At 48.1% G+C, this 27968-nt stretch overlaps 10 protein-coding genes and 4 non-coding genes; 6 read left to right on the forward strand and 8 right to left on the reverse strand.

Annotated features, from left to right (window-relative positions):
* The first annotated feature begins 436 nt into the window (after nt 1-436).
* CNAG_00891 (ATP-binding cassette, subfamily F, member 2) lies at nt 437-2985 on the forward strand. XM_012193785.1 has 7 exons: nt 437-676; nt 727-845; nt 893-1581; nt 1628-2265; nt 2315-2387; nt 2440-2553; nt 2610-2985. The coding sequence occupies exons 1-7, from the start codon at nt 497-499 to the stop codon at nt 2669-2671; spliced, it is 1875 nt and encodes a 624-aa protein (XP_012049175.1). The 5' UTR covers nt 437-496; the 3' UTR covers nt 2672-2985.
* On the reverse strand, nt 2884-6576 carry CNAG_00890 (hypothetical protein). XM_012193784.1 has 4 exons: nt 6373-6576; nt 6153-6279; nt 6031-6102; nt 2884-5969 (listed from the first exon to the last, which is right to left on the reverse strand). Exon 4 carries the CDS (start codon nt 5960-5962, stop codon nt 3194-3196), a length of 2769 nt encoding a protein of 922 aa, XP_012049174.1. The 5' UTR covers nt 5963-5969; nt 6031-6102; nt 6153-6279; nt 6373-6576; the 3' UTR covers nt 2884-3193.
* Nucleotides 6577-6729: 153 nt separating this feature from the next.
* On the forward strand, nt 6730-9466 carry CNAG_00889. Of its 2 annotated transcripts, none has more exons than XM_012193782.1 (4): nt 6730-6958; nt 7012-7459; nt 7509-8699; nt 8748-9466. In XM_012193782.1, the coding sequence occupies exons 2-4, from the start codon at nt 7442-7444 to the stop codon at nt 9312-9314; spliced, it is 1776 nt and encodes a 591-aa protein (XP_012049172.1). In that variant the 5' UTR covers nt 6730-6958; nt 7012-7441; the 3' UTR covers nt 9315-9466. The 2 variants fall into 2 exon arrangements, with proteins under 2 accessions (XP_012049172.1, XP_012049173.1); XM_012193783.1 differs by having other exon boundaries at nt 7521-8699.
* A 266-nt stretch (nt 9467-9732) lies between these two features.
* Nucleotides 9733-9836, reverse strand: CNAG_10062. The gene has a single exon. It is a non-coding gene; the product is annotated as a tRNA-Val (tRNA).
* Nucleotides 9837-9995: 159 nt separating this feature from the next.
* Nucleotides 9996-13949, forward strand: CNAG_00888 (calcineurin subunit B). XM_012193781.1 has 11 exons: nt 9996-10273; nt 10366-10516; nt 10579-10664; nt 10719-10813; nt 10868-10923; nt 10977-11036; nt 11103-11606; nt 11661-12201; nt 12250-13381; nt 13440-13454; nt 13508-13949. Exons 1-7 carry the CDS (start codon nt 10222-10224, stop codon nt 11128-11130), a joined length of 528 nt encoding a protein of 175 aa, XP_012049171.1. The 5' UTR covers nt 9996-10221; the 3' UTR covers nt 11131-11606; nt 11661-12201; nt 12250-13381; nt 13440-13454; nt 13508-13949.
* Nucleotides 11801-13791, reverse strand: CNAG_00887 (hypothetical protein). The gene is made up of 3 exons (XM_012193780.1): nt 13586-13791; nt 13430-13531; nt 11801-13372 (listed from the first exon to the last, which is right to left on the reverse strand). Exons 1-3 carry the CDS (start codon nt 13769-13771, stop codon nt 11837-11839), a joined length of 1824 nt encoding a protein of 607 aa, XP_012049170.1. The 5' UTR covers nt 13772-13791; the 3' UTR covers nt 11801-11836.
* A 12-nt stretch (nt 13950-13961) lies between the features above and the next one.
* On the reverse strand, nt 13962-16112 carry CNAG_00886 (adenosylhomocysteinase). XM_012193746.1 has 7 exons: nt 16043-16112; nt 15722-15876; nt 15386-15669; nt 14892-15339; nt 14667-14842; nt 14397-14617; nt 13962-14340 (listed from the first exon to the last, which is right to left on the reverse strand). Exons 1-7 carry the CDS (start codon nt 16043-16045, stop codon nt 14332-14334), a joined length of 1296 nt encoding a protein of 431 aa, XP_012049136.1. The 5' UTR covers nt 16046-16112; the 3' UTR covers nt 13962-14331.
* A 334-nt stretch (nt 16113-16446) lies between these two features.
* On the forward strand, nt 16447-16533 carry CNAG_10063. The gene has a single exon. It is a non-coding gene; the product is annotated as a tRNA-Phe (tRNA).
* Nucleotides 16534-17031: 498 nt separating this feature from the next.
* Nucleotides 17032-17751, reverse strand: CNAG_12509. Its single transcript, XR_001045693.1, has one exon. It is a non-coding gene; the product is annotated as a hypothetical RNA (non-coding RNA).
* On the forward strand, nt 17107-17912 carry CNAG_00885 (hypothetical protein). The gene has a single exon (XM_012193779.1). The coding sequence runs from the start codon at nt 17168-17170 to the stop codon at nt 17678-17680; it is 513 nt and encodes a 170-aa protein (XP_012049169.1). The 5' UTR covers nt 17107-17167; the 3' UTR covers nt 17681-17912.
* A 264-nt stretch (nt 17913-18176) lies between these two features.
* Nucleotides 18177-22162, reverse strand: CNAG_00884 (exocyst complex component protein). XM_012193747.1 has 13 exons: nt 21746-22162; nt 21529-21692; nt 21410-21479; nt 20905-21362; nt 20712-20845; nt 20489-20666; nt 20104-20430; nt 19607-20055; nt 19475-19552; nt 19175-19410; nt 18911-19121; nt 18794-18856; nt 18177-18741 (listed from the first exon to the last, which is right to left on the reverse strand). The coding sequence occupies exons 1-13, from the start codon at nt 21939-21941 to the stop codon at nt 18255-18257; spliced, it is 3051 nt and encodes a 1016-aa protein (XP_012049137.1). The 5' UTR covers nt 21942-22162; the 3' UTR covers nt 18177-18254.
* A 606-nt stretch (nt 22163-22768) lies between these two features.
* On the forward strand, nt 22769-25857 carry CNAG_00883 (transcription factor). XM_012193748.1 has 7 exons: nt 22769-23209; nt 23263-23278; nt 23327-24147; nt 24195-24287; nt 24353-24725; nt 24789-25013; nt 25075-25857. Exons 1-7 carry the CDS (start codon nt 23047-23049, stop codon nt 25712-25714), a joined length of 2331 nt encoding a protein of 776 aa, XP_012049138.1. The 5' UTR covers nt 22769-23046; the 3' UTR covers nt 25715-25857.
* On the reverse strand, nt 23476-25660 carry CNAG_12510. Its single transcript, XR_001045694.1, has 2 exons — nt 24187-25660; nt 23476-24134 (listed from the first exon to the last, which is right to left on the reverse strand). It is a non-coding gene; the product is annotated as a hypothetical RNA (non-coding RNA).
* CNAG_07453 (hypothetical protein) lies at nt 25735-27884 on the reverse strand. XM_012193749.1 has 5 exons: nt 27622-27884; nt 27412-27574; nt 26153-27359; nt 26021-26099; nt 25735-25969 (listed from the first exon to the last, which is right to left on the reverse strand). Exons 1-5 carry the CDS (start codon nt 27823-27825, stop codon nt 25820-25822), a joined length of 1803 nt encoding a protein of 600 aa, XP_012049139.1. The 5' UTR covers nt 27826-27884; the 3' UTR covers nt 25735-25819.
* Between the last annotated feature and the right edge of the window lie 84 nt (nt 27885-27968).

Raw genomic sequence — 27968 nt, forward strand, 5'->3', positions numbered from 1 at the left:
TGAGTCCTCCGGTCGTTTTTGATATTTGTCTGGGCTGAGAAGTTACGTAAAAGATGTTAAACTTCGGTAGCCGACGACAAAAATCTTTGTCCCGATCCATGTGCGTTCCCCCGTCGATTACCACCACCCCTTTCTTGACTGGCGGTGCCCCTTGGTTTTTTTTTTTGTTCTTTTTTAAAGGCCCTTGGGAGCATCGAGCCATGGAAATTCATATTGTCTCGTCCATTCGCTCCCATGTACACCATAAGCATGCCATGTACACGCGGTTAAGAAAATGTTATGGACGCCCGCATGCATGACCAACGGATTTATGGCCATTTGCGGCTTGGCGGAATCAAATTCCTCGCACCTGCTTGACGTCAGATTTTTTTGTATTGATCCGACGGGGGGGGTGGCGGGCGTATTAAAAAATGTTCATTAGAAGTATCTTGGCTCGCGTTCTTCGATTTTCTCATTCTTCTTTTCACCTGAAAAATTCTCTTTTACATATAAAAAAATGGCCCCCTCCGCATCCAAGCAGAAGCGATTGGCAGAAAAGGCCGCCAAGGCCAGCAAGGCTGGCTCCTCCAAATCCTCCGTCACCGGTGCCAGCACCCCCCTCACGAGCGTTTCCGACGACCCTACTGATGCCGCCGAGCAGATGAAGAAGCTCAACTTGGCTACTGACAGAAGTGCTGTATGTTGAACGCTATTTTAGATGTGAAAATGATTCTAATGATTCAATAGAGTGGTGTTTTGGTTTCCGACCCCAAGGGACGAGACATTAAGATTGATCAGTATATGCTTTCTTTCCACGGTCGACTGTTGATTGAGGGTGCGGAGATTGCTCTTAACTACGGTCAGCGGTAAGTCGGCCCCCTTTCGGGTATATGAAAGTGCTAACACATCGTAGATACGGTCTTTTGGGTGAGAACGGTTCCGGGAAGTCCACTTTCCTTCAATCCATTGCCGACCGAGACATTGAGATTCCCGACCACATCGACATTTATCTCGTCTCAGGCGCCGTTGACCCTTCCGATGTCAATGCCCTTGATTACATTGTTTCCTCCGCTAGGGAGAAAGTCGAGAGACTCGAAAAGCTTGCTGAGGACATGTCTACCGCCGATGACGTTGACGAGCTTGCTCTCGACGCCATCTATGAAGAGCTTGAGGAAATGGACCCTTCCACTTTCGAGGCCAAGGCCGGTGCAATCTTGAACGGTCTCGGTTTCTCTCAACAAATGATGGCAAAGCCTACCAAGGACATGTCTGGTGGTTGGCGAATGCGGGTCGCTCTTGCCCGTGCTTTGTTCATTAAGCCTCACGTTTTGTTGTTGGACGAGCCCACGTCCCATTTGGATTTGGGTGCTGTCGTTTGGCTTGAAGCGTACCTTTCCACTTACAACCACATTTTGATTTTGACCTCCCACTCTGCCGACTTTATGGACACCGTCTGTACCAACATCATGGACTTGACCACCAAGAAGAAACTTGTCTACTACGGTGGTAATTATACTACTTACGTTCGAACCAAGAGCGAAAACGAGGTTAACCAGATGAAGGCTTACGCCAAGCAACAGGAAGAAATCGCGCACATTAAGAGTGAGTCGAATTTGTGTATATCCGTATTTTACTGATAATGTGGCAGAGTTTATTGCTAGTGCTGGTACTTATGCCAATTTGGTCAAGCAGGCCAAGTCCAAGCAAAAGATCATCGACAAGATGGAGGCTGCAGGTTTGATTGAAAAGGTCGAGCTGCCTCGTCAGCTTAGGTTCAACTTTGAGGACGTCAAGAAGCTTCCTCCTCCTATCATCGCTTTTTCAGACGTTGCCTTCTCTTATTCTGGTAAAAAAGAGGACTACTTGTACCAGGATTTGTCTTTCGGTATCGACATGGACTCTAGAATCGCCATTGTCGGTGACAATGGTACTGGTAAATCCACCCTTCTTAATCTTATCACCGGTGCCCTCCAACCTGTTGAGGGTACCATCAACAAACACACTCAACTCAAGCTCGCCAAGTACTCTCAGCACTCTGCCGATCAACTTCCTTACGACAAGTCTCCCGTCGAGCACATTGCTTCTCTCTACAGTGAAAAGTTCCCTGACAAGGACATTCAATTCTGGAGGCAGCAGATTGGTCGATTCGGTATCACTGGTGCTCACCAGACCAGCCCCATCAACCAGTTGTCTGATGGTTTAAGGAACAGAGTAGTGTTTGCTATCCTTGCTATGGAGCACCCCCACATCATCTTGCTCGATGAGCCTACTAACCACTTGGATATGGTAAGTTTCCCTTGGTCGCCCTTCAGATTATTTACTGACCATTTCGAAGGGTTCTATTGACGCTCTCGCCGCTGCTATAAAGGAGTTTGAGGGTGGTGTTGTTATCGTCTCCCACGACTTCCGTACGCCCCTGCCCTTTCCGTATACTTCTTGATGCTAACTTCTTATCTGTAGGACTTATCTCCCAAGTTGCCGAAGATCTTTGGGAAGTCAAAGACAAGAAGGTTATCAACCTTACCAAGCAGGACATCTCCATCGTTGACTACAAGAAGGCTCTTGCCAAGCGAAGTACGTCCCATTTTCTATTCTGCCTAATGGGCTATCGACTAACAGTATTCTCACAGGTCAAGCCCAGATTGAGAAGGCTAGGCTCATTTCCAAGAGTGCTACCAAGGGTGTTGCGTAAATCCTGTTCATATCACAAAACTTCCCGTCCTCCGATGAGTCTCTACCACCTCGCCATCTCCGATTCCCGTGCCATACCAGTTCCTTTTGTCTTCTTCTAGCGTCGAAATATATAGCACTGTGTCAACTAGTTTTAAAAGGCTACTTACTTTTCCGTGAAGACTTGTTCGTTTTATCAAAAATAGAAAGCATCTGCATGCTACACCCGTTTATAAAGTTTTGGTGCTTCCCGTCTTGTGATCAATTCATAAATCAACCTTCATGATATTAGCGTCCAATTTATTATGTGTCTGTTTGGAAATAATGCCAAATCACCAGCATGACGAGAAACAAGGTCGACTGTGCATATATCGCACGGGTGTACCTAGAATCTACTATCAAAAAGAACGTTTTGTGTTCGAAAATATGACTTTGTAATAAATGTTCCAATTCTCCTAATGACAAAAGCACTGGTATGAATTGTCCAAGAACGGGAAAAAAATGCTACTTCAATAAAGAAACCAAAAACAGAAACGTGTAGGGGCTAAAGAGTAATCGGTAGTACGATGGCTAGAGTTATACCTGCGATCAGAAAGAATGACAAGGATGCTAGAGATGCTATGCGGCAAGCAAGAACAGTGTAATTTGAGTGAAAAAGCCATCGGGGCAAGTAATGTGTAATGGTTTGAGGAATGATTTCTGTTTCAGGAGTTTGCGTGGAAGAATGAGGTAAAAGCCAGCCACCAACAAGCCAGAGAAGAGGGAGAAAGAAGCCAAGAATAAAGAATACAAGAGGAGTGCGCGAACGTGGTAGAGATGAAGGTGAGAGGGTGCCCTTCTCGCGGTCTGAGTTGGCGGTCGAGTGTGGCTGGGTCACTGACCGGACGGGTTCTGTTTGTGTATATCCTTTCTCCACTTCAACTCTCATAGCTTCGCTCCTATCCGTTCTCCCTGCTGCAGCGCTTCCCGTATTCTCATGCACGGTCGCGGTATCCTCCCTGCCCTCCACTGACATACCGCGGTAATAAAAGCGGTCGTAGCTTTGGGGTCTCCTCTTCGCTGACGAAAGATGCTCGTCCTCTCTTTCTTCTCCATTTCTCTTCTCCTCTCTTCTCGCAGGTGTATTCAGCATATCGGGGAAGACGGGGTGTTTTTGCTCCTTCACAGGGGTAGTTGGCGGGATAGACTTTGGGCGTACTTGGAGGCGAGATTGGCGGGGACTCGGATGGAAGATCGATGGGGATGAGCAAATTGCCGAGGAACGATAAGAATCCAAATCCTCGAGCCACTCGCCCTCCTCCATCTCCGGCCCTTCCGCCTCCTCTTTTTGCCATATCCCCACTGTCAGTCGATCCGGAACAGATACTGGGGCTCCCAGGTCGATCGGAGGACCCAGCGTGAGCTCGATGTGTTGAGGTAAGGAGGTAATCGAGGGGGTCCAGCAATCCGGCTGTTGGGAGTGGCTCGAGAACGGATAGCCGGTTCTCACGGTGTACTGCTGGCGCTGTTGTCGTCGACCGTCGGAGGTGGTGTAAAAGCTCGCTGGCCGGGATGCAGCGAGAGTCAGGTCGATTGTTTCCATAGAGTCGTCTTCGACCGGACGTGTGCTCTGGGGAGTAATCCCTCTGAGTGAATGAATCGAGCCTTGTTGTTTGCACCCCTTTTTCGCCTCCCTGATCTCCACCCCATCCTCCCCTTGCTGAAAACCCGATTCCTCTGGCCTGCTCTCCAAAGGACGCCCCTTATCCACAGATATCATCCAATTGCCGATGAAGCCCAGACCAAAGATGGGCGGCACCGACGGACCGGCCTCTGCTTCAGGCTTGAGGGGAACAAATGTGGCTTCGGCTCGTAATTTGGAGATGTCGGTTTGGATTCTTCTCAACGTCCTTTTAGGCTCTGCTCTTTCAATCTTGACCTCTTCTTCGCTTTTCTCACCGTGGCTCTGTATGCTTCCCGCACCCTCGAACGAGTTACTGCTGTTCCTAACTCTGGGCCCGGGTTGGAAAGATGGATTGGGATAAGGGTTTGAAGGAGAGTGTGCGCCAAAAAATGCGTCATGGCTGTATAATGGTGTCTTCAACCAAGCCTTTTCACTCAAGATCTGCGCACCCCGCTCGACCCCGCCATCATCCACGAGATCATGGGCGCTCGAGGCAAAAGAATATCGGAATGGACTAGATATCTGTGAGTCGCTATGAGTGGAAGCATTTGAGGATGAGTGGGACTGGTTTTGAATGAGGTCGTTGGCAGGTGTATGAGGTGGTCGAGAAGCTGCGAGCCAAGCGCCAGAGTTTGTGGAAACTTTTGGGGCTCGCTCTTCCGCTGACTGCTCGTCGGGTGTCCAAACCGGTTCTTGCGGCTCAAACCCAGGTCTTTCATTCCATGCCTTTGCCAACTTCTGATAGAGTGTTGGATCCTCAACCTCTCTAGAGCCGATACCTTCAAGTTGTCGCACAGTGTGTGCGATGGCTATTATCCGTTTTCTCCGCCGCTTGGTCTTTTCAGGCGTATCGATGATTTCCTCCTCGTGATCAGTATCCTGTCCTTCCTGCTGCGGGGTTTGTGGAGGCACATATTGCGCAGCCACTCGCAACTCTTCCGTTTCTCCGGAAAAAGAACTTGCCCAAGAATAGGTGGAATGTCGGATAGAAGTGTCTGCTAAAGAGGATGACGGCTCTTCATGGATGGATTCACGGATAGACGATTGTTGGAATTCAAGACCCAGGCCTTGCTGATCAGGAGTAACGATGGTAGGATCGGGAGAGTACGTATCGGATAGTATGGGCGTAGACAGATCGGGCGTCAGATACTCTATACCCTCTTTCATTGGAGGTATGAGCCCTGTGCGTTCGAGACGAACAGGCGTGACGCATTCGCTGACCCGGACCAATCCTGGTGACCGGAATTCGAGTTGTCTACCCGATAATAAACTCAATGGGCGTCTGCCCTTCTTGTTGGATTGTTGGGGGGCGCAGTCAACTCTGCCTCCGAGCTGTTCCTTGGCTTTGGCTTTCAGGCTCTCCCTCATCAATCTTCCCACACGTCTCGCCTTTTCCAGGACCTCTTGCTCTTGTTGCAAGCGGCGCTCTCGCTCAGCCTCATCATCATATTCATACAAATGGGCGAACTCGGTGGCGTGTTTTTCTTGGAAAAGTTGCACAGACTGAGGCATTCCCGAGAAACGAGGCTGCCGGGCAAGCTCAAAACGAGCGGTAGGAATGGGGGTAGAAAGGGTCGTAGGGAGAGAAAAACGACGGAGAGAGTTGGAGGATGTTGAAGAAGGAAGAGGGTCAAAAGACATAGCAGGCATGTTTGTGCTTCATTTAGACAGTAGTTGTCAGCCCGTTTTTCTGTCTAGAAATGGGGTTGCTCCCTTACAACTGGAAAGAGTCTATAGGTTGGAACGAAAGCAGCAAATTAAAGAATGTGAAATGGAACAGTAGTCAGTTGCTGATTAAATGGTTAGCCGAATCTATTTTAGCCTCCAGCATTTGACTCACTTGCAATATCCAAACAAAATACGCCTCACTTTGTCCAAGAAACTTGCTGATCTTCTATTGGAGCAAAGTTTATAGGACACGAAGGTCGCGAAAGCACAAGTGAAGAATAGAGCAGCGAAAGGAATGACTTTTGTCCAAATAGTCAGTGATTTCCATGTTCCTTCGCCGACTCAAGACTCATTCCCGATACCTAAGTTAACTATGGCGAACGAACACTGACCAACAAACAGAGCAAACAGCGAGTGTCGATAGAGTAAAGACAGTACGGCGAAGGTTTCGGCCAGAGTTTTGAATCGTCTTTCTATTATAAAGTAGCCAGAGAGATTGATTCGGCGCCGTAGCTCGAGTGCGACGAGAGCATTATAGAGTCGAAAAGATGGAATAGACGGAGACTGCAATATTGTAGACAGTGTTCGCGTGTGATTTTACCGCTCAGTAGCGATGTTTGCGCCCGGAAAGCGTTTCCCACGGTTAGCCGGCTCGAATCACGTAATCATTCTGCGCCAAGCTATGGTGGTGGTGGTTATTACTACAAGACATCATGTGCATAGATAAAGCGATTACCACCGATGCAGACAGAGATATCGGGCACAGTCTCCCATATAGGCCAGGAAACATTGGATAACTATTGAAGATGTAGGATGCGGGAATGAAAAAATGACACAGCCGAGTCCCGAGGCGACGATGGGGAGCCCCGGCGACCTATATCAAGAAAAGCAGGTAAGGTATCGCAGCAGATAATGATAGTTCAAGGATTGGCTTGTGGGAAATGGGCTAAAGTAGAAAGCAGGTTGGCACTGCCACAGGTGAGTGCAAATCGTCTCCTGCGGTGGGGTCGCCTGCTAATGACTAGACTCAGCACGCAGGAGTGAAGCCTAACGAACGAATGCCATCTCGTTTTCTCACCGGAAGCTTCATCCCCTCTAGTTACACCTCTAGCCTCCTTCTCCGTGGGCAATACCCAAATGTCCGCCTTTTAAGGTGTTGACTGATGTCCGCGAACCCATTCAAAGACGATCCGTACACCTTCGACATGGGCGATTTCCACACCACCACATACGACCCAGAACAGAGCTCTGTCTCCTGCAAATGTATCGCTTTATCTTTCGTGTCCCCTTTTTTCACCTCCTCCCTACCTTCCATCCCTCATCTGTCCAACTCTTCTGTGCAAACCTGCTCTTTTGAAGCCCTCGCATACTCTCTTTGGACGCCTATCCACCTCGTAACAAACGAACTAAAACTTTCAGCCTTTGGTCGATCCAACCAGTTAATCCAATAAGTTACTCAACATGTTCCCTTGGGTAAAGGTAAGCTTATTATTCCAATTCGTCCCTCTCGATGATGAACAGCCTTCAGAGAATCAAACAGGCTTTTGATAATCACGGCTCTCAAGACAACGGAAAGATCTCGTCTTTGGCACCCTATGGTGTCTATGTTGATCCATTCTACGCATCTCCCGCCACCACTGTTCGACTCTCATGGAGCAGTGAGGACTACAGAGCATCCCCAGCTGGATTCCAGTTGAACACCCCTCCTCGACGACCTTATTCACATCGTAAAAGCTACTCGTCTCCTCCTGGCAGCCAGACTTCGCCTACGGCACCTCTCTTGCCGTACAGCAGGCTCCCTGACCTTATTTCCACGAGATCCACCGGTGCTTATCAAAACTATACTGTTACTCGAAGCCACCCAAGTGGTTATGAGCTGGTCGACGAGCCTATCTCTTCTCCTTTTAACATATCTGTGCTTTCACCAACTGAAACCGCCACTTCAATCCCCGAGACTCCACTTCTTACTCCTACGACAGATGCCCCCTTCTTTGCCCCTCTTAATGTTGATCGGGTCCGATCTATCGTTGAACAGGCCAAGGAAACTAATGCTGGCGTTGCACCCGGTACTAGCAAAGACACTTCTCTTCACTTTAAAAATCAACCCTTTACCGTCCCTGAGATCACTATTACCGACGATAACAAGCCGGGGACTCAGCAGAGCATTTACGCTTTGAATGATTTTGGCTGGCTTCTTGATTATATTGGTATCGATCGACCTCTTTCCCACTTCCCACCTTCTGTTTCGACCAAAGCTTCGTTGGACCCTTCCCGGGTCAAGGCCGTCGAGCTATTCATCAAGTCTGCCAGGAACACTCTTGCTAGATCTGGATCCAAGATGGGGATTGATAATCCCCGCTTGACTACTGCGGATGGTGTACATATCATCGATAAGCTCAAGGAACTCGAGCAATTTTTCCATCAGGGCGGCGTCATCTGCACCGACGGTGAGACCGCCCTTCGAGATGATACAACATATGATAAATTGTCTCCTCATGTTAGCCCGCTTGATGTGCCTGTTTCCATGTTTGACAACACGATCTGCATGTCTGCGACTCTCTCTTCACAGACCCGAGAGAAGTATATACAGTCGACATACGCAAACTGGGCCACGTCATCTCCACAATACGAAGCTGAAAGGGATATCACAGAAAAAGGAGAGACCCGGTGTATCGAAAATGAGGACGAGTTCGTTGAGATTCTGCTTGATTCTAATAAAGTATGTATTTTCTCTGTTCGTATCATGCTCTGACCTACATCTCTTTAGATTTCTGCCGAATGGAGCATTGTAGATGAGACCACTATCGCTAACGACTCTAACGACACAATTGCCTTTTCGGAATCATATGAACGTCTCGTAAAACGACCTCGCCCTCCCGTACCCGTCCAATCCATCCATGTTTCTCAATGGCCCCGAGTCTTCGATTCTCAATACCTCTCACGGCCTACTGGGTGGAAACCATACCAGATGGAAGTCGCTCCCGCACCTCATTCCGCCGAATCAGATGTTGCCCGTGAACCTCCTCGACCGGCCCTTCGGCAATCTCCCCTTCCTACGATTTGCTTCATCCTAGGATTCTTCATGCCCTTCATTTGGATCATTGGTGGATGGTTCATCAGCCCTTCGAAACCTCGGCCTAAGCCGGCATTTATTGATTTTGAGACTGGCGTATCATTTGTACTCCCTTCAACCGATGTTGAGGAAACTAAACATCCTTGGTACACTCATTCGCATCCCATGATCCGAGCTTGCCGTTATGCTGTAGTTGCTGGCACCCCTTCTATCACTTTGATGGCGATCACGTTTATCATCATGTTCACCGTCGTACATTAGTATAATGGTTGTCTTACCTCATTTCTTATTGCTTCTTGGATCTTGCTACTCTTGACAATGTTTCCCAATTAATGACAGACCAATCGAGTGTTGGATTATATGTAATGGGGCACTCTTCATCGCAGTTGCCATAGATAATGAAAACAATGTATTATTCATCTTGATATCCAAGCACACATGGATCTTCTGTTTTCCTAAACTTCAAATTTACCCAGACGAGGGTATGTCAGAAGAAGTTTGTCGTCCTGAGGTGAAAAAACTCGCAATTGAGCTCGTTTTCACGGATCCAATCTGTTCATGTACAGCTACACTTTGCAAATGCGTATTTTCTCCAATCGGTCGCTCCATCCATGTGATTTGAAAAAAATAATGCTTTCAGCAAAATAGCAAATGTAACTTGGCAAAAAAAAGCAAAAAATATCCCATCCCGGGATCGAACCGGGGACCTTTCGCGTTCAGCAGCCACGAGTTAAACTCATAATCATGTGAAGCGAACACTCTAACCAACTGAGCCAATGAGATAGCTCATGTTGTTCCAGTCAGCCTACGCATAATAAGTCAAGAGGTCCTATAAGCCAAACATATTTACACAATGCCATATCATACATTCCGAGGGCTGATCATGCATAGCCCTACGAGGTCTGGCACATCTCATCCTAATCTCGACCATGGATATGTTATTTCGAAACGATGGCCTTTGATGTATTCTGAATTGCTAGTTTGATCTTTTCAAGACAAATGACGGCAGACCCCAACCGCCGACCCAACTCGCAAGGCGAACGAACGAAATCACCTTCGATTCATTTGATTCTTTCATCATTGTCTTTCGTTTATCGGTTGAATCTTTTTATTTTTGCTATTCCCTTTCCACGAACCATTGTATCATCATCAATACCGCCTTATTGCAATGGGTGCCGCTGAATCCTCGATGTTTAACTCTCTGGAGAAGAACTCCAACTGTAAGTTCATGGTGCTTCAATCTCGGTTGCCGCAAGCTCTCTTTTGTCTCCCTTGGGTCAAGTTTTTATTGCTGACGGAACTATTCTCACAGTCTCCGGACCGGAGCTTATGAGGTTGAAAAAGAGATTTATGAAGCTTGACAAGGACGGTTCTGGATCGATCGACAAAGACGAGTTTCTTCAGATCCCTCAAATCGCGAATAATCCTTTGGCACATCGAATGATAGCAATCTTTGACGAAGAGTATGTAGACTGATGTACATCAAACTATGCCTTGTGAGGGCGCAAAGCTGACACATCCTTAGTGGAAGTGGAACGGTCGACTTTCAAGAATTTGTTGGAGGTTTGAGCGCTTTTAGTAGTAAAGGAGGTCGTGATGAGAAGCTGAGATGTAAGTGTCAAGGCGCGGGCGACCTGATTACATGCTGATTAATGCGCTCGTCAGTCGCTTTCAAGGTGTATGACATGGATCGAGACGGTTACATCTCTAACGGTGAACTGTATCTTGTGTTGAAGCAAATGGTCGGAAACAACCTTAAGGTGCGTCATCGTCGATTATCAAAGATGAGCCGTGGATTGATCATCTGTATACAGGACCAACAATTGCAACAAATTGTAGACAAAACCATCATGGAGGCTGACAAAGATGGGCGAGTCTCATGTCGGTTGGCAAAGATAGTGTCCTAACAACTTTTTGATTTAGGGATGGAAAGCTCTCTTTTGAGGAGTTCACACAAATGGTCGCCAGCACAGATATTGTAAAGTATGTCTTTCTCCAAAATCGTTCACTTTTCATTTATACGAGCTATACTGATTGAATCTCCATTAGGCAAATGACCCTCGAAGATCTCTTCTGATTTCTCATTCCTACCCCATATACGCCAACGGCTGTCGTTAGTTAACGAGCTCATGACGGAGTGTACGATACCCTTTCTTTTGTGTACATTATGACGATATGTCAACGATATAAATCGTTGAGCAAAAGTTTCGATGATGTGAAATGAGAACTTCTAACAAGACTAACGACCGCGACAATCGATTTTTGCGCCCAGATACCTCTATCTGGGAGAGGAGCTACAAGAATGGGGAATCTTTACCGACTATAGGACTCTCAACACATGGCTTTTCCATTATGTCGGCACTGACAGCATTTTGAAGGACTTAAGAGTCACGATCAAACATGCGAACATACATGGACAGGTTACATCGTTACATCCCTTACGGATTACTGATCGGAGCCGTCAGACGACGATTATTAAAGGCTTCGGTTATAGGTATAAGGTTTCTCCCCAGTCAACAAATAAATTGTTTCAGTCTTGAGATTTTCAGATATGTACACTTGCTTTCATTTCTCCATGTTATTGATAATTTTTACTGACTTTAAAAGTTAGCAAGTTATGAGATGAAAAGGCATCTTCCTTAACTTACTTACAGTTCATCTCTCGACTGCTCGTTGCTACTCCCATTACAGATCATTAAGCCCATTGATTGGGGATTCCCAACGACTTCCTGCGCCACACTACGCGCCTTGACATTCCCCTCGGTACGTTCGCCGCGGGCCTCTCAGGAAATTTTTGCCTTCTCAGCAAGTTTTTTGAAACTCGAGATTGCCGCTTTGACAGGGCTACCATCAGGTGTCTTGTATCCTCCACACGGGGTCGAAGCTGCACTGAGCGCTTTTGGTGATGGCGTCAAGGCGTTTTGAAGATCCCTCTGTTCCGCATCTGTGGGTGTTGGGTGGGGCTCACGGATACTGATTGGTTCAGTTTCCGAAAGTGGGGTCAGATCTGGTGTAACGCTGGAAGGTGTGGGTACTTCGACATGAATTTCGGGTTTGGTTTCCTCAAAGGATGGGGTGTAAGACGCGCGAACTCTAATGGGTTCATTCTCTGCGAGAAGAATAAAGCCAGGATTGACGTTTGCATGCGGTAGGAGCACACCGTTATCTTGAGGTTGAAGACTGATGGCTTCCGAAGCAATATTTAATAGGGTTTTTTCTCGAGCCAAATTTGCTGCAATTCTAGCGGGTGACTTGGGAGGAGGCGTCAGTGAGTTTTTTGAGTTTCTCTGAGTAAGTTCCGTAGGTGTGGGGTGAGGCTCGCGAATGGGAAATGGTTCCCTCTGTGAAAAAGGGGTAAGACCAGGAGTTTCGAGAGTTGAGTCCGTTGGGGCCAGTGAAATGATGTCCGTTTTCGGTGGCGTGGGGAGACGTTCGACGAGCGACTGGTCGTTAGCCTTATCCTGAGAGAATGTCGTTGCTGTAGGTGTCAGTCTTGGAGTTGAGTTCCCTGAGTTACTGCTCGGAGTGTGGGAAGTGGTCGGAGAGGTTTTATCCAGTCGATTATATACGTTATTCCCATCATCGGGGCCGCGGCGAGAGGCCGTATCACGAGAGGGTGGCCTGATCCTGCGAATAGTCTTGCGCTCATCTGTAATTTTGGCAGCAGAGACAGAACCACCAGGGGCGCACGATTGTAGAGGACTTGAAGGAATGCTGTCTCCAGTCGCAGGTTTATTTTCAGTCAGAGGTACCTCTTGACGAGATGCGCGTTCGAGAAGCTGAACATACTCTTGAGGGATCAATCCTTCGCTTTCGGATAACCTCTTCAAAGCCTTGAACAAGGCACCAGTGGTTTCAGGCATTGCTTGCCACGAAGCAGGGCGAGGCCTTGGATTCTCATATTTCAAATGTGAAAATGGCTTATCAGCAGGTGGAATTTGAAAAGAGGTCGGTCGAGAACCTGGGAATGGCTTAGCCTTCTCTGGCAAAGGCGGAGGAATAGCTCTTTTAGACGGAACATTGACAGGCTGCATCCCCGACGTTCCAGGAGCTGCAGCAGCGTTTTCAGGAGTGACATCGCAGCCTACAACGGAGAGAGGGCTTTGCCTTATGAGAGGTGGAGGAATGTACTGGCTGCGTCGAGAGTTGACAGACGCGCACATTGTCTGCTCACCTATCATGTGTGGACCAGATGCGACACGTTGGGTTGGGTACAGTCCGGCTTGCTGAAGCTGGCGAAGGGCGGCAGTATGGTTGGCATAAGTATTAAGCCACCGAGTAAGGATTTGCTCCGAATAGTCTCGTATGCAGTTGTAAATCTTATGATGGTGCGTCAATGATCTCATTAGACGTGAGTTAGAGGTTGGACGGCTCACGAGGTTCCAGTCATTCGTATTTGTTGTACGTCTCCCACCCTGAATCTGAGCAGCGAGTACGAGTCTCATGTGCGACAGAACCAGATCAGTCTTCTGCTTTGCCTACACAGTTACGCATCAGCATGATCACTCATATACGTTACATTTAAAACTCACCTCAGTGATATCCTTAAACGTATCCGGGTCCATATGTCCGTCAGGGGGAAGTTGAAGAGGTACAAATGTTGGCCCAAGTACACTCCTCGCTACGGGTGTAGACGAGTACCCGGCGGGAAGAGGGTCAATACGAGGGGCGGTATCTGTCCGGCAGAGAAGACTCTGTAGAAAGATAGGGATAGGCATCCTGGGTGGCAATAAAAAGCTAGGAAGGTGATGGAAGAGAGATGAGTGAACAATGACTTTTTAAATAGGTGCGGTGCTCGTTGTGCACGGACCGTCGCATCCTGTGGCGAAGGAAGAAAGGCGCTCCTTATATCAGGATGATTGGCAGATGCTCATGCAACACCCTTAATAGACTGAGCAGTTCAAGATGTTTCTCCGCCAGTTCCATGCATGATTGACTGTGGAACCCGTTATTCAATCTCCTCAGCTATGCTACGCCAACCGACCACTCTATCACGATCTAATAGAACAAAAACTGAAAGAAGAATAATGGAGAAAAATGGCAGTTGAAGCCCCGAGGCAAACCGAAAATAGATATGACAAAGATAATATGTGTCGTTCAAAGTGGGTATCGTATGCAATGCGTGAGATCTTAGATCACGGGATACAAATGAGACTGGAGGGTATATTGTGTTTTTTATATACACTTTTGTAAGGTGGCGATGGAAGGAGGAGGGGACACAAACTAGACCGAAACAAGAAGCAAATGTCTAAGGCAGTTGAGGCCATAGTATAGACATTTAATACCTCTGTTAATTGGGTTAGCCACATGTCTGTGATTATCGCAAGGGATTTGTTCACTTACGTAGTGGTCGGGCTTGTAAGGACCTTGGACGGGCAAACCGAGGTAGTCGGCCTGTACCTTGGTCATGGTGGTGAGCTTGATGCCGAGCTGAGCCAAGTGGGCACGAGCGACCTCCTCGTCAAGAGACTTGGGGAGCATGTGGACACCGAGCGGATAAGCTTCCGGGTTAGTCCAAAGGGCGATCTGAGCCAAAACCTGGTTGGCAAAAGAGCAAGACATGACTGTAATTTGTTAGAAATGATTGCGTCTGGGGAGTTAAAAAGAGCTTACCGAAAGAGGGGTGACCGGTACCACAACCGAGGTTAACGAGACGACCCTCAGCGAGGAGGATAACGTGTCGGCCGCTCTTCATGGTAAATCGGTCAACCTGGGGCTTGATGTTAACGCACTCAGCGGCGTTGGCCTTAAGCCAAGCAACGTCAATCTCAACGTCAAAGTGGCCGATGCTACAAGATCGTGAGCTCTGGTACAAAGCACAGATTCAACCGAACTTACTTGGAGACGATGGCGTCCTCGGGCATGGCCTCGAAATGGGCGCCAGTGATGATGTCTCTGCAGCCAGTGGTGGTGACGAAGACGTTACCGCGGGGAGCAGCCTCCTCCATGGTGGTGACCTCGTAACCGGCCATAGCGGCCTGGAGGGCGTTGATAGGATCGATCTCGGTAACGATGACTCGGGCACCGTAAGATCGGAGGGACTCGGCACAACCCTTACCAACATCACCGAAGCCGGCAACGACAGCGACCTTACCGGCAAGCATAACGTCGGTGGCTCGCTTGATACCGTCAACGAGGGACTCTCGGCATCCATAGTAGTTGTCGAACTTGGACTTGGTGACGGAGTCGTTAACGTTGATGGCGGGAACCTTGAGCTTGCCGTCCTTGAACATCTTGTAGAGATGGTGAACACCGGTGGTGGTCTCCTCAGAGAGACCCTTGATGTCTGAGACAATGTCAGTTTGGACAAGATAAAAAGGCACGATACTTACCACCGAGGAGCTCGGGGTACTTCTCGTGGACCATTGAGGTGAGATCACCACCGTCATCGAGGATCATGTTAAGAGCCTGGCCCTCGGGGAAAGCCTTGAGGGTCTGGTCGATACACCAAAGGTACTCCTCCTCAGTCTCACCCTTCCAGGCAAAGACGGGCACACCAGTGGCGGCGATGGCGGCAGCGGCGTGGTCCTGGGTGGAGAAAATGTTGCAGGAAGACCAGGTGACCTGGGCACCGAGAGCGGTAAGGGTCTCGATGAGAACAGCGGTCTGGATGGTCCTGTAATCGATGTCAGTTGACGGTTACGATGCTCGAAGATATTCAAACGTACATATGCAGACAGCCAGCAATCCTGGCACCCTTGAGGGGCTGGGACTGGGCGTACTTCTCACGAAGGTACATGAGACCGGGCATCTCGTGCTCAGCGAGCTCAATCTCCTTTCGGCCAAAAGCAGCAAGAGAGATGTCGGCGACCTTGTAGTTAGACTGATTGAAGATGGATCAGCAGAAGAACAAACGTGTCTCAGCTTTCTCCCCTATCGCTAGGAACTTCCATCCATCGATCCAAAACTTCCACAAACCCAGCATCCTCTGCAATCTATTTTCCCGGCGATCCCCATCCCACAGTCACACAATCCGAAATAATGCTTACCATTTTGTTAATAGATGATAGATGTGATGGAAGTAAGAAAGAAGAAAGAACAAGTTCAGACGAGTTGAAAATAATACGGGCTAGCAAAGTCGTCGCATGGTTCGTGCCTGCAGCCGCCTGTGTCGCTCAGCCTCCACCCTGAATTTTTCAATCCCCGTTATGGGACGAGTGTGGCAGTTGGATAACGATTATTAACAACGCCAACTGGTGCGTATACTACATGAGAAATAACGAAAAGACTCGTTTTCTGAGGATATTTGCTATCACACTTGTTCCACTGAAAAATTAAAGAGAGTAACGCAATAAAATGAATTTCATATGACCGTACAACTTGCCAATATTGATATTATTTTAACTGATTCTCACAAATTCTCAAGTACGACACATTCTTGGTTTACACCAGTGGCGACATAGCTCAGTTGGGAGAGCGCACGACTGAAGTTCACAAGAATCAAATCGTGCGGTCCCTGGTTCGATCCCGGGTGGCGCCAGTGTTTTTGTCCTTTTTACATTGTAGTTACATCCTTCTAACTTCTTATCTTAATTTTCTCAACTTTCAGAAGTTCGAAAAGGGGTCTGTACAGTATACATCCATTATTGCATTATTTTTGGTCTTCTCAACCTCCTCATTATTCAGAGACCGCCAATGTTTTGCTTCTCCTCAAGCACTACCGGGCTAGAGAGCATCGCTTATTTTTCGTGGGTCACGCTAACAATGGGCAACTGTTTTTTGGACAATTAAATATTTAAAGAGCAACAACTGGTTTTTTATATCTCTTTTCATCCTCGAAAAGAGACGTTGATCGGTGTCTCCTTTCGGCGCCGGTTAAGCAGTATCGGTCTGCATGTCTCCTTTCAGCTTCGGCAAGCAACAAAAACCGAAAAAAAATAATAAACAACACCGCCGATGAGAAAGGGTTAGGTCGGCAAATACATGTTGTTGAACATTGCTGCTGTCCTGAAAGATATTTATAGGCATTGCAGAAACCTGAGATACTGCCAATATGCAAATTTCGTCGGGATTTATAGTACTTACATAAGATACAACTACCCAAGACTGCCGCCCAGCACTCGTTCCCTTTCTGTACCTTCGAAAGATCAACACTATACAGAACTTCCGCCAGGATGTTCCCTTCTACGCAAAGCAAGTCCGAAACGTCGGTGCAATCATGGGATAGTTCAGACCCACCTATTTGCAACGAGAGAAGAGCAGCCGAAGCCTTTGGTATCCTGGAGCAAAAGGATATCGAGGAGGACTGTAATACACGCCAGCCTTCGACGGCCAAATCATATGTCATTTCTTCTTCGGTCTTCAATCCTGACACCAATAAGGTCGAAAGGGCCTTCTTCACGTCTCTAGCTCCCACCCATTCGAGTGTTACTGACAATGAGAGGACACGTCGAATTTCGATAGCCAACGAGCTATCTTGCAAGATCACCGAAGGACTAAAACAATCTTCTGAGCAATGGTTGCCATCATGTGTGAAAGATGGAAGTACATTTGAACTTCAAAGGAAGGAGCGTGAAATCTATAACCTTCTTTCCAAGGATGACCCTTACAAAGAGACTGGATTGACCTTTTATCCTTATGTCGATATGGCGGAGTCAATACCTTGGGACCCACTGGAAGTTTGCTAACTCTAACTGCAATTGGAGATGCATTTTGAGAGGTATATTTGGCTGTGCTGAATAGAATGAGGAGTTCGAAATGGGTTCATAAGCTCTTTTGAATGAGGCATTCATTCTACCGAAGCCCGGTCTTGTACGAGTTTGTCTCTCAGTTCTACGGCGCACGTCATCACGTCAGCTCCCACTTGTGAACCAACGGAGTGTCTTCAATTTTTACCATTCTCATTACTTATTTACTTATTCCTTGTGGCGTGTCGGATAATACTTGAATAATGAACTGACCTTGGTGAGCTGTGAGCCCTCATGTTTTTATGCGATTGTCCTCCTACGTTAGGTGGTATTTCTGGAACAGATACCGACACTTACATCCCACTCGCTCACTCGCATGCTTAATATATATAATCTGTGGCATAGCAGGTTGCATAACTAAGTTTTCGAGTTCCTTCGTTCAACGAGCACCAACGGGGAGGGTTGGACATCGTTAGATGAGCCAGACCAATTGGGAGCCATTGTAAATGATGAGTAGATGCATGCGTATACAAAATCATACACGTAATATACAACTCGATTGATTGCAATTTTCCTAGTGCATGTAAAACATGGGCATAGGTTGATAAGCTGCTGGGGCCCTGGCAGCATTGGCTCGGGCTTTTCTCTCCCCCGAAACCTCCTCCAGTGACAGAGTGTCAAGCTCTTTCAACATATCTTTCAATTTGCCCATCCCCGCACCAGCGACACCACTCATGGTACTCAGTCTCGAACCTTTAAATAACCCATGGCCATGACCGGGCGCGTGAGGGGTGGTAAAGGTGTCATGCGAAGCAGCACCTGCAGACAAGCCGTCATCAAGTTGGAGTGAACGAGAGAACTGGGAGTAGTCCGAACGTTGGGCAAGGTAAGGTCGTAATAAGCGGGCATCAATATGGCCGAGATGAGACTCGGTGAGATAAGATTTGAGGACGTTGGGTTGGACGATGAATGAATTGCCGAGCTGACGAAGCATATCGAAGCGGTCGTTGATAGCAGGTATACCGTAAGAAGCCATGGCATCTTGATACGAGGCAAGATCCCTGGAAACCGATTGTTAGTTCACGCCATCATTATTCACACACAAATGCCTACTTTGTCAACATCAAACCACCAGTCGGGTTTACCGGGAATTTCTTGTAGTGATCCAGTAATAATCTTGCGACATTCTCGTCAGTCGTGCTTGAACTTGAATAGGAAATAGAAGCTTACGTGTGGAACGAAACTCCAATCTCTGTCAAGAAAGCCTCTGCATTCTTTCCGCTCAGCCCCTCGTTTGCAGCATCTTTGACTGTAGCCAAAAACTCGCAACAAAGTTCGCATGGTTCGGTGATTGTCCGCGCAAAAGAAAGTTCGTCGTTCTTGGGCTTGTAGTCATTCTTCTTTTGCTTGGTGAGGAGATAGCTTAGCCAACCAATTACGTCTTATCGGGATTGTCAACCTTTCCATCCAAAGTTTTTTTCGATAAATACTCACTGTCGATCGCCTTTTGTATGACATTATTCACCTTGCCCTCCATCCTCATTACATTGTGCGAGTTGAGTGTGGTCATTTCTCTCCTAACAGGCACATTCGAGCCTGCTAAAGGGAACAGAGCTGTAGTAGTATAACGTTGCCACAGGTAACAAATCTGATCCACCGGTTTGAGTACCGCAAGGGGCTGAAGATCCGGTTCAGTTTTGCTATCTTGCTGTTCCAATCTCGCAAGGGTGCTACGAGCGGAGCGGACTCAGCACAAGCACAACGTAGAGAGCTCTGATTGGCAAGATTACTCACGAATCAAGAGCAGTCTCGATGAATGACCGCCCGATAGCCTCGGACAACACTTTTAGCAATGCCAAAGCATTCTTACCGCTATAATCTCATCAGTCCAATTCGGCAATTGCAAAATTTTTCCATAAGACTTACACATCGCCATTGTTACTCAGCTCTACAGCTCTTCCCACTGCCTCAGCATGCCACTTTAACATCCTCTCAGCCATGGCTGGTGCCAGGATCCCATCTGTCGACCAGACTTTATCTTCCAAGCCCTTGTTCACCAAATCTCCCTTCAGCTCTTGCCCAGCTATGGACCTTATGACAGGCGTGGAACTACCCGTACCCCACGCCGACGTGTCTGCGCCGTTCACACCACGCATTTGTCCTGCGAGACCGGGTTTTTGAAATGATGGAGGGAGTGTAGGCGTCGCAGTACCGGTTTTGGGATTAGTGGATGAGGTGAAGAGGTTGGCGTATTTGGATATGGCAGCAGCCGCGGTTTGGGCGGTGGAAGATGTTGTAGCGGCCGAACTGCTGGACGCGAGCTGATGGACGACCTTATTGACAAGGGAATTAGGTTTAGCTTGCAAAACGGTTTCCTATATACTCTCATTAGTAATGGAAAGTTGCTGATAGGGAGGACGTACATGATAACGTGTGAAGCGACTGAGTAATCCAGCATAGAGCTCGACCAAGTTTTTACTCTCGCATTCAAGATACCTCGTTCCTTCTAACCAAGGTACATACATTTCTTCCAAAGCACGGTCTAGAAAAGCGGAGAAAGATCCACCGGAACCGGCAGGAGCTGGTGCCCTTGAAGAGCTGGCAGGCGGCATAGTGAGTGTCGAGTCATACGTCTTGAGATCTTCGACAAGAGACGAACAGACAGAGTGCGTAAGGTGGAGAATACGAAGGACGGCAAGGGTAGAGATGGACGATGCTCGCTGGGCGAGACCTTCCAAATGTTGCTGGATCTAGAGAGATGTCAGCCATTATTTTCTTCCTTGGCTCAGGACAAGGGCAATCACTCACGACTTGGGCAAAGATACGTTGTAAGAAACCTTCCATAACCGCGCTCGAGTTGGGATAAAAGACAGCTTTCATGATCTGTGATTCTTGGCTGATAGTCGAGCGGATGGATTTGCAGAGCGCTTCCAACCCCGGTTCGGTCGTGGGAGGCGGTTCATCAGGGTTGCCAATCGTCGCCCAGCTGCGCATAAGTCAGTACGAAGTTTGATTGAGGGGGATAACCTACATATCAACGCGGAAGCCGTCTTGCTCATCTTTTTCAATCTGGCTGTGATCTTTAATGAAAAAGTCGTGCTGATTGACGTATATCTGGATACACGAAGCTCCTCCGTTAAACTCTTGGAGTGTTTTTGCGCAGTGCTGGTCAAATCCGTCAGCCAAAAGGTCCCAGGTCCGCGAGATGCAAGCGCGACACTCACCGCCATCATTCTGGGATCACCCTTTCTGTAACTTCTGTCAAACAGCCTTAGAAGCTCCTTTTCAAACCTCTCGCAATACCCTTCAATCTCATCTCTCACTCTCTCCGCTTTTTCCTTCTCCATCCTCCGCTTTGAAACGACTTTTTGACTGACAATAGGTTCTTGCGACTCTCCATCCCCATTTGTTACTTCATTGGGGACCACGCCGGCTTCGGCTTCAGATAAAGCTGTAGCCGCATTGTCTGCTACGTCTTTGGCGATGGCCATTAACCTTCTCAACACGACAGCGAGTTTCTCTCGACCTTGTCTGGAGGTACGTGTTGCAAAAAGCTGCTCCAACGGGCTTGTATTTTCGCCTGTGGTGGCTGTTTGGTGAGTGAGCGAGAGGTAATACGAGAGCAGGAGAGATGTATTTTGAGCAGTTGAGCGTGTTTGGTGTAAATTTTCAAGCTGTTCACCTGGGGGCCGCGTTAGGATATCAGGTGGGTACGAGTCCAGAACATACCTATTCGAACTGCTGTCCGTCCTACATCCGTTATCTTGCTCTCCAAGTTGGAGAATGATTTACCAATGGCCTGGTTATGTCAGCCAGGCACGAGCATCACCACCACAATATTGACATACCTCAAAACCACCGTCAAGCTCTCTCAGTCTCTTACCATACTCTCGCTCTGCCCTCCTCACATCCGTCTCCATCTTTTTTGTATTTTCTGTTACTTGCTTCCGTAATTCAAGTAGTGTATCCAAAGCCGGCGAAAACGTCTGCAAGAACGGCGTGGGATTGAAAGCTGCGTCCCTGGTCAGTGGCTCGGTCTTTCTCCACCCGATACTTTACACGTACGCCCAGGGTTTGCCTTTGACTCGGCAATGAGCTTTTCACTCAATGTCCCGATGAACTCCTCAGTACTGTAGTTGCTCTCAAAGGTCGATAGTTGTAGGGCCCGTTCGATGGCCGGATCGCGCGGTTTGCTGCTTCTAATAGTTGTCGACGTGTTCCTCTTCGCTGGGCGCCGTGGAGGGGCATCTTGGGCTGACATGTTGCTGTCCCCCAGGCTGCGTTGCCGTATAGTAGTTGGAAGAGAAGAATTGAAGAAAATTGAATGTAATTAACAGGATATCATTAGGCCATCTGATGTCCGTCTTTTGAAGCCCATCCGACAGAAACAAGTCCAAGTGATGACGCAAACATAGTGGCAACAGGCTTACGTAATAGAACTTGAATGTCGCGCAGACCATTTTAAAGCTCCGTCACGGTCCATCCTGAGAGTTCGTTTGTTGGTTCGTTCTATCTTCTTGTCTGGTCCAACATTGCCCATGTACCATGTCTGGTTGAAATAGCTTGGAACCCCATTGTATACAACCTAATGAAATGAAAGCAAGGACCGTCGGGAGTCGAAACCTGGAATCCTTTGGCATGCCATCGTTATCACATCCACTGGATGGAAGATGCTGCAGGCATTGTATTTTTTTTTAGCGTAGCTGCTCACATACTTAATGCCTTGTGACAGCGCACGTTTGAAGAGTCGCGCGAGAGGCCGGCGGATTGGTTCTACCCTCACGGAGCACTCCAAGATCTACATAAGCTCATGTGGTTGTTTGCTGGTTTCTGTTTGTTGTCTATTGGCCAAATCTCAGATCCAAGAGTCCGCCCTAACGACTGACACTGTCAAATTAGGCCACTCCTATTCAAGGATCTTACCAGATCTGATAACGGGCATTTTATCTCCGTACGATTGTAGTATTTGTATGTAACCATAGCAGCGACGATCAGCAGCAATTCCCGGGCCACGTGGTCGACCCAGATCTGAGCGGGCTATTCCGGAAAGAAAGGTCAACATTGAGATGGAGTGTGTTCCCATGGTTCCATACCCAGAGACGTCTGAAAGCAGTGTAGTGACAAACTTTGGTCAGCATCCTGTCAGGCGCAAGCAGCGAAAATTTAAAAGACAGATAAGACAGAAGCGTATCTCTGGCCGAAGAATTCGCACACCTCTGCAAACGAATATCCTTCTCGCTATACCCGATTGCCGAGTCACGAGTTTTATCCCACGCAATCCTCATTTCACTACCAGCTTTTCATAATTCTCGGTTTGGTCATCGTTGACATTTCCCACCACGAAAATAGCGCCCGCTGGTATCGACATGACCGCGATGCAGCGTAGCAACGAGCATGAGAATGCCATTCCTCTGGGCGTCTCTGTCCTCGAGGAGAAACAAGGCCACGAGTCGGAAGAGGGTGGAGGAAATGAACCTACGAGGAGAGTCAGAAGGCGAACCGGGCCTTTCAAACGATCTAGAACAGGGTGTAAGTGGGCATTTTGCAACTGTTTTGATTCCTTGACTAATATCTCTAAACAGGTGGCACATGCAAGAGGTCTGTCCACCAAGCTACGAAAGAGAATGACGCTGACAGTTTATGCAGGCGGGGTAAAAAGTGCGATGAAGAGTGGACGCCTGAAGGTCATTGCCAGAGGTGCATCATCGGGCAATTCGAATGTAGCGGTAGAACCAACGTCCAAAGCAAATCAGCTGCCAGAAGAGCCCAGCGGCAACAAAGAACAAAGAGTATGAGCGAAAATAACTTGCAGCGGGAGAGCAGCGAGAGTCAGTGGTCGTCTACGGATGCGCAACCCTCAGGCTCAGTCTCTGCCACTCATAACCATTCTCATGTGGATCAAACCTCCATGCAGGCAGCGGCAGCGGCAGGGCAACAGTTCTTATCAAATTCAACTCCTGGCTCGTCTTCAAACCATAACCACCAAACACCTCCCAACCCCCTTGGCACTACTTCGTCATCAACCCAGCAGCCGACCAATGTCCCATTCGCATGGTACAACCCCACGCACGCACCTCCGACTGCCCCACACCACGATCCGACAGCATTCTTGACTATCGATCACTCGCAGTCCCTCCTTGATTGGGCGTCAATGTTTGGCAATCAACCTTCAACTTTCTTGGCGAGCTCGACAGAGTGCGGGGCGTTGGGACTTGATTCGATCATGCCATGGAATGAGGGTCCGAATGGGAATGCGACTGCCACTGTAAATGGGAGTGGGAGTGGAAGCACGGGCGGGGGTGAGGTTCAGGTCGGCGGTGGATTGTGGAATGATGGGGTATTTGGAGTGCAGAACCAACCAGGATCAAACGGACCTAGTCAGGGCGGAGTAGGTCAGGTTGTTAACGGGGTTAGCCCGAATATGACAGACAAGCATATGAAGGACGGAGTATCTCTATCTGACCTTTGTAAGTTTATTTCGTCGCAGTCAATGCTTTCATACTGACCACTTCAGATGTGCGCGTCGTCGAATCGTGGCTTGTCGGAGTTCCCACTTCCATCCGAGAAAGCGCTCAGTCACGATTACGGACTTACAACGAGAATAGCGGTAAGTCTTGTCGTCTTTTTGCAAGCCTTAGCTTCGGAAAGGTGAGACCGCTAACGCCCGACCAGCTGTCATGCAATTCAGTAGACATGCCCTCGCAAGAGCATACATGACACTATACTCCTCGTCCCTGTCTCAGGTATACCCTTTATCTCAATTCACCGATCTTTTCTCCAAATCTTCAGGGAACATGAACAATCTCCAAGACTTTCCCATTCCCGATCTCATATCAGAATTCAACATTCATCTCCCCCGTGATCCTAAAGGGAAAGGGAAGGAAAAGACGTATGAAGCTGGGCAATTGGAAAGGAGGATGAGAAAGTATGAGCAAAAGGTGGTAACGAGGTTGAATGCGGATGAAGAGTGTTTGAAATGGACTGAAGATGAGACGAGGTCGCTGAGAGAGGTTATCGTCACAAGCCTGTCTCATCTTGCCGAGCTGTGAGTTCCTTTGACATTTTATCGCCCAAGCCGGGGCAAAAAGAGCTTATTTCGATCAATTAGATTATGGGGCGTGATGAACCTTCGACATGCGGAGTATATCCGATCGGGTGCTTCACAATCGTATAACGTACTCGCACTGGGTGACCGACTCGTTCGCTCTGGCATGAGAAGTAATCACCCTCCAATAACATTATCCCAACTACGAACGGCAGAGACATGGTCGGTAAGGATGTTTGCAGCTGCGGATATAGGACGATGTATCGTCGAAAGAGGCCGTAAAACCATGTATGTCCTCTTCCTCATGACATGGACTTCACCCGCGAAAACGCACTAACGAGCTGCGTAGATTTAACTTTTGGTCAGACATCCCTACCGATCCGAATCCTCCTTCGCCCTCCCAGGAAGAGCCATGGTCCTTCCACCTCGGTCTTCCCGACTCCATCCTCATCCTCCTTGCCGGAATCATCAATCTTTCCTCTTCCGTATCCTCCTCATCCTCTCTTTCCGTCAAGTCCCAAGCGGACGAATTGGAAAAAGCGATCAGAGGATGGCAGCCTCATCAGATGAATATGAGCGAAGGAATGGAAAGCGGAGTGAGAATGGAGAGGATCGTGGTGGGTGAATTGTGGCGCCTCTCGGCGCTCGTGTTACTGTACGAGTCTGTCCATAAAGTTGGAGGTTTACATCCCGTCTTGCGTAATGCGCGATACGAGCTCCTCAATTTGTTAGACTCACTTATTCCGCTCACCCAAGATCGTCCGCCAAATCATACGGCTTTACCTGCTTTTCTTGCGGCGGTGCTCTCAACGAGCTGTCAGGATCGACATCGCTCAATGACGCATTTGTTGAGAGTGGGGCCGGAAAAGGTATGGATGGATAATGTGGCGTTGGTCGAGAAGGTATGGGAGGAGAGCGATACGAGTGGGGTGTTGCCTGATTGGTGGGATAAGATGAAACGAGAAGGGATGAGTGTGGCGTTTCTCTGAAAAGGAAAAGCGGGCCCCATCAGTGCATTTGTAAATCAGTCCAACCTTTCGGGAATAGTACTATAATGTGCAATAATAGTAATTATAACAATAATGCATTTTGTATTACTCTTGATGCACGATGTGCCATAACGGTACACCACCTTTTCCTTGATGACAGTATGCTAAGGAGTTCTTCCTAGGATTCCATGAAAGAGCGTTTACAGCTGCTGGGATCGGGATCTTGGCGACAGTTTGGCCGGTATAGACTGATACCTGTTCACAGAGCATTAGTAATGAACAACTGCAATATGGATAAGGGCGTACGATGGCAATGAACAGATCATCCCCTCCGATCGCTACAAACTCCCCATCATATGAGAACGCAGTGTGCCGTATCGCCGCTCTACAAGAGACATATCAGCATAGGAGAGCCGAGCACTCGCTAATGGAACTCACGAGCAAACATCAAAACTTCTTTCACATATCCACTCCTTCGTATCGAACAGACTCAGCAACGCATCCTGTCCTCCCACCACGAAATATCTTCCCCTCGGATCATACGCCAGACTTAGTAAACTAGCCGCATAACAGACGACGTGCCGATACCTCTTCAATGGCTGTGCACGGGGTTTAGGAGATGCCTTGGCGGGGGGAGGAGTGGGTTGTCGGCTGGGTTGGACAGAGGACGGTTGGGTGTGGGTTTGTGCAGCGTCGACCATATCGACATCTTGAGATTCGGGCTTGTTGGTCTCTAGCGCTTCGTCCTCTTTTGATTCCTCGTTTGCTTTTGCCTCGGCATTATCTGTTTCTGTCATTTCAACATCACCGTTGCTCTCAGCAGGTTTGACGTCCCCTATAGGTTCTTCAGCGAGCGTTTCTGTAGCTGGTAACTCGGGCGTCGCAGGACCATCCCCCGCGTCTTGCTTGTCTTTCTTGATTTGCTCTTCCTCCCTACTTTCCTTGTCTTCCTTGTTCTGCCCTTCCTCCTTATTTCCTTTGCCTTCCTTGTCTTCCTTCTCCTCCGTAACCACCTCATCTTCCTTCTCCGTCGCCATCTCCTTCGTGATTACCCCGTCTTCCTTTCCCTCCGTGACCACCTCAGGCTCCTTCTCCTCTTGTTCTTGTCCTTGTCTTTTTTCTTGTTCTTGCTCTTGTTCTTCTTGTTCTTGTTCTTGTTCTTGTTCTTGTTCTTGTTCTTGTTCTTGTTCTTGTTCTTGTTCTTGTTCTTGTTCTTGTTCTTGTTCTTGTTCTTGTTCTTGTTCTTGTTCTTGTTCTTGTTCTTGTTCTTGTTCTTGTTCTTGTTCTTGTTCTTGCTCCGGCTCCATTTGCTCGTCTGCCAAATCCACTCGCACACTCTCTACAGGATAAATCCAAGCACTGACCGAGCCATCATTTGACACTGCACAAACCAGTCGACCAGAATTGATGAATCTCAGACTATTGATCTCTTCTGATCCTATTCCATGTGAAAGACCCCCAAGGGTGATGTCCTCTCTCTTCTCCCATTTTGGTTCACCACTCTCATTAGTCAAGAGCCGGAAAAAGTCGACGAGGTCGCGGCTTTTGACAGGGTAGACGGCAGCAAAGTGTTGACCAGATGGATGCCAGGCGAGGTTGATCACGTCTCCAGGCGTTTTGAAAGTTGCTACAGGTGCAGAAGGAGCTGCATACAGTTATTGGCTCCTCATTACAGCTGTCCACAAGTTGAAACTCACAGGTGACGTCCCAGACCGCGATGACGCTGCCCACACTAAACGTCTTGTCGGCAGATACCAAAACGTTTGGATCGACGGGAGACCAGGCGATAGACGAAACATGGTGGTTATGAGGGCTTGGTTTTGAAGCTGACGGTAAAGGCGTTGTCGTTTTAGAGTCGAGCTACAGATGAGGTCAGCAACGTCCCATCTACCAAGCAGCCGACATACAGACTCGTCCCATACTTGAATCTCCTTGTATTCTCCACCAGTCGCCGCTTTCTTACCATCAGAAGACCAAGCTACCGTCCTGACGTGCTTGACCAAACCACGAACATCTTGTGTTCTGCTGAAGCTGGGACGTGGCAGTTCTCTAGCTGAGAAATCGGCGTTGGGAAAAGCATCAATATTGTACGCCTCTGAGCCATCTGTCATGCTGCACAAGCCAGTTGTTTCAATTATTAACAATAGAAGTTAAGATGGGAAACAACAAACTATTTGTTGGATGATTTGTCCATCACTTAGAAAGAGAACAGAAGAACAACATATATATGATTACGTAACCTTCAACGTGATAT

This window comes from Cryptococcus neoformans, chromosome 5, assembly GCF_000149245.1.
Source record: "Cryptococcus neoformans var. grubii H99 chromosome 5, complete sequence".
Classification (NCBI taxonomy): Eukaryota; Fungi; Basidiomycota; class Tremellomycetes; order Tremellales; family Cryptococcaceae; genus Cryptococcus; species Cryptococcus neoformans.

Excerpts from the sequence above, each read along its gene's own strand:
- CNAG_00883 (XM_012193748.1), top strand. The coding sequence starts at position 23,047 with ATGACCGCGATGCAGCGTAGCAACGAGCATGAGAATGCCATTCCTCTG. Across the intron at positions 24,148-24,194 it reads AGTATCTCTATCTGACCTTT|ATGTGCGCGTCGTCGAATCG; the intron begins GTAAGTTTATTT and ends TGACCACTTCAG. Across the intron at positions 24,288-24,352 it reads GACTTACAACGAGAATAGCG|CTGTCATGCAATTCAGTAGA; the intron begins GTAAGTCTTGTC and ends ACGCCCGACCAG.
- CNAG_00885 (XM_012193779.1), top strand. The coding sequence starts at position 17,168 with ATGTTCCCTTCTACGCAAAGCAAGTCCGAAACGTCGGTGCAATCATGG.
- CNAG_00884 (XM_012193747.1), bottom strand. The coding sequence starts at position 21,941 with ATGTCAGCCCAAGATGCCCCTCCACGGCGCCCAGCGAAGAGGAACACG. Across the intron at positions 19,553-19,606 it reads CTGAGTAACAATGGCGATGT|CGGTAAGAATGCTTTGGCAT; the intron begins GTAAGTCTTATG and ends ATGAGATTATAG. Across the intron at positions 18,742-18,793 it reads GGTGGTTTGATGTTGACAAA|GGATCTTGCCTCGTATCAAG; the intron begins GTAGGCATTTGT and ends ATCGGTTTCCAG.
- CNAG_07453 (XM_012193749.1), bottom strand. The coding sequence starts at position 27,825 with ATGACAGATGGCTCAGAGGCGTACAATATTGATGCTTTTCCCAACGCC. Across the intron at positions 27,575-27,621 it reads TTCAAGTATGGGACGAGTCT|CTCGACTCTAAAACGACAAC; the intron begins GTATGTCGGCTG and ends CCTCATCTGTAG. Across the intron at positions 26,100-26,152 it reads AGAAGTTTTGATGTTTGCTC|AGCGGCGATACGGCACACTG; the intron begins GTGAGTTCCATT and ends TGTCTCTTGTAG.
- CNAG_00891 (XM_012193785.1), top strand. The coding sequence starts at position 497 with ATGGCCCCCTCCGCATCCAAGCAGAAGCGATTGGCAGAAAAGGCCGCC. Across the intron at positions 846-892 it reads GCTCTTAACTACGGTCAGCG|ATACGGTCTTTTGGGTGAGA; the intron begins GTAAGTCGGCCC and ends AACACATCGTAG. Across the intron at positions 2,388-2,439 it reads TATCGTCTCCCACGACTTCC|GACTTATCTCCCAAGTTGCC; the intron begins GTACGCCCCTGC and ends TCTTATCTGTAG.
- CNAG_00890 (XM_012193784.1), bottom strand. The coding sequence starts at position 5,962 with ATGCCTGCTATGTCTTTTGACCCTCTTCCTTCTTCAACATCCTCCAAC.
- CNAG_00887 (XM_012193780.1), bottom strand. The coding sequence starts at position 13,771 with ATGCCTATCCCTATCTTTCTACAGAGTCTTCTCTGCCGGACAGATACC. Across the intron at positions 13,532-13,585 it reads CGTTTAAGGATATCACTGAG|GCAAAGCAGAAGACTGATCT; the intron begins GTGAGTTTTAAA and ends GTAACTGTGTAG. Across the intron at positions 13,373-13,429 it reads ATACGAATGACTGGAACCTC|ATTTACAACTGCATACGAGA; the intron begins GTGAGCCGTCCA and ends CACCATCATAAG.
- CNAG_00888 (XM_012193781.1), top strand. The coding sequence starts at position 10,222 with ATGGGTGCCGCTGAATCCTCGATGTTTAACTCTCTGGAGAAGAACTCC. Across the intron at positions 10,517-10,578 it reads ATAGCAATCTTTGACGAAGA|TGGAAGTGGAACGGTCGACT; the intron begins GTATGTAGACTG and ends ACACATCCTTAG. Across the intron at positions 11,037-11,102 it reads GCCAGCACAGATATTGTAAA|GCAAATGACCCTCGAAGATC; the intron begins GTATGTCTTTCT and ends AATCTCCATTAG.
- CNAG_00889 (XM_012193782.1), top strand. Across the intron at positions 8,700-8,747 it reads TTCTGCTTGATTCTAATAAA|ATTTCTGCCGAATGGAGCAT; the intron begins GTATGTATTTTC and ends ACATCTCTTTAG.
- CNAG_00886 (XM_012193746.1), bottom strand. Across the intron at positions 15,670-15,721 it reads ATTGCTGGCTGTCTGCATAT|GACCATCCAGACCGCTGTTC; the intron begins GTACGTTTGAAT and ends CATCGATTACAG. Across the intron at positions 15,340-15,385 it reads GTACCCCGAGCTCCTCGGTG|ACATCAAGGGTCTCTCTGAG; the intron begins GTAAGTATCGTG and ends ACATTGTCTCAG.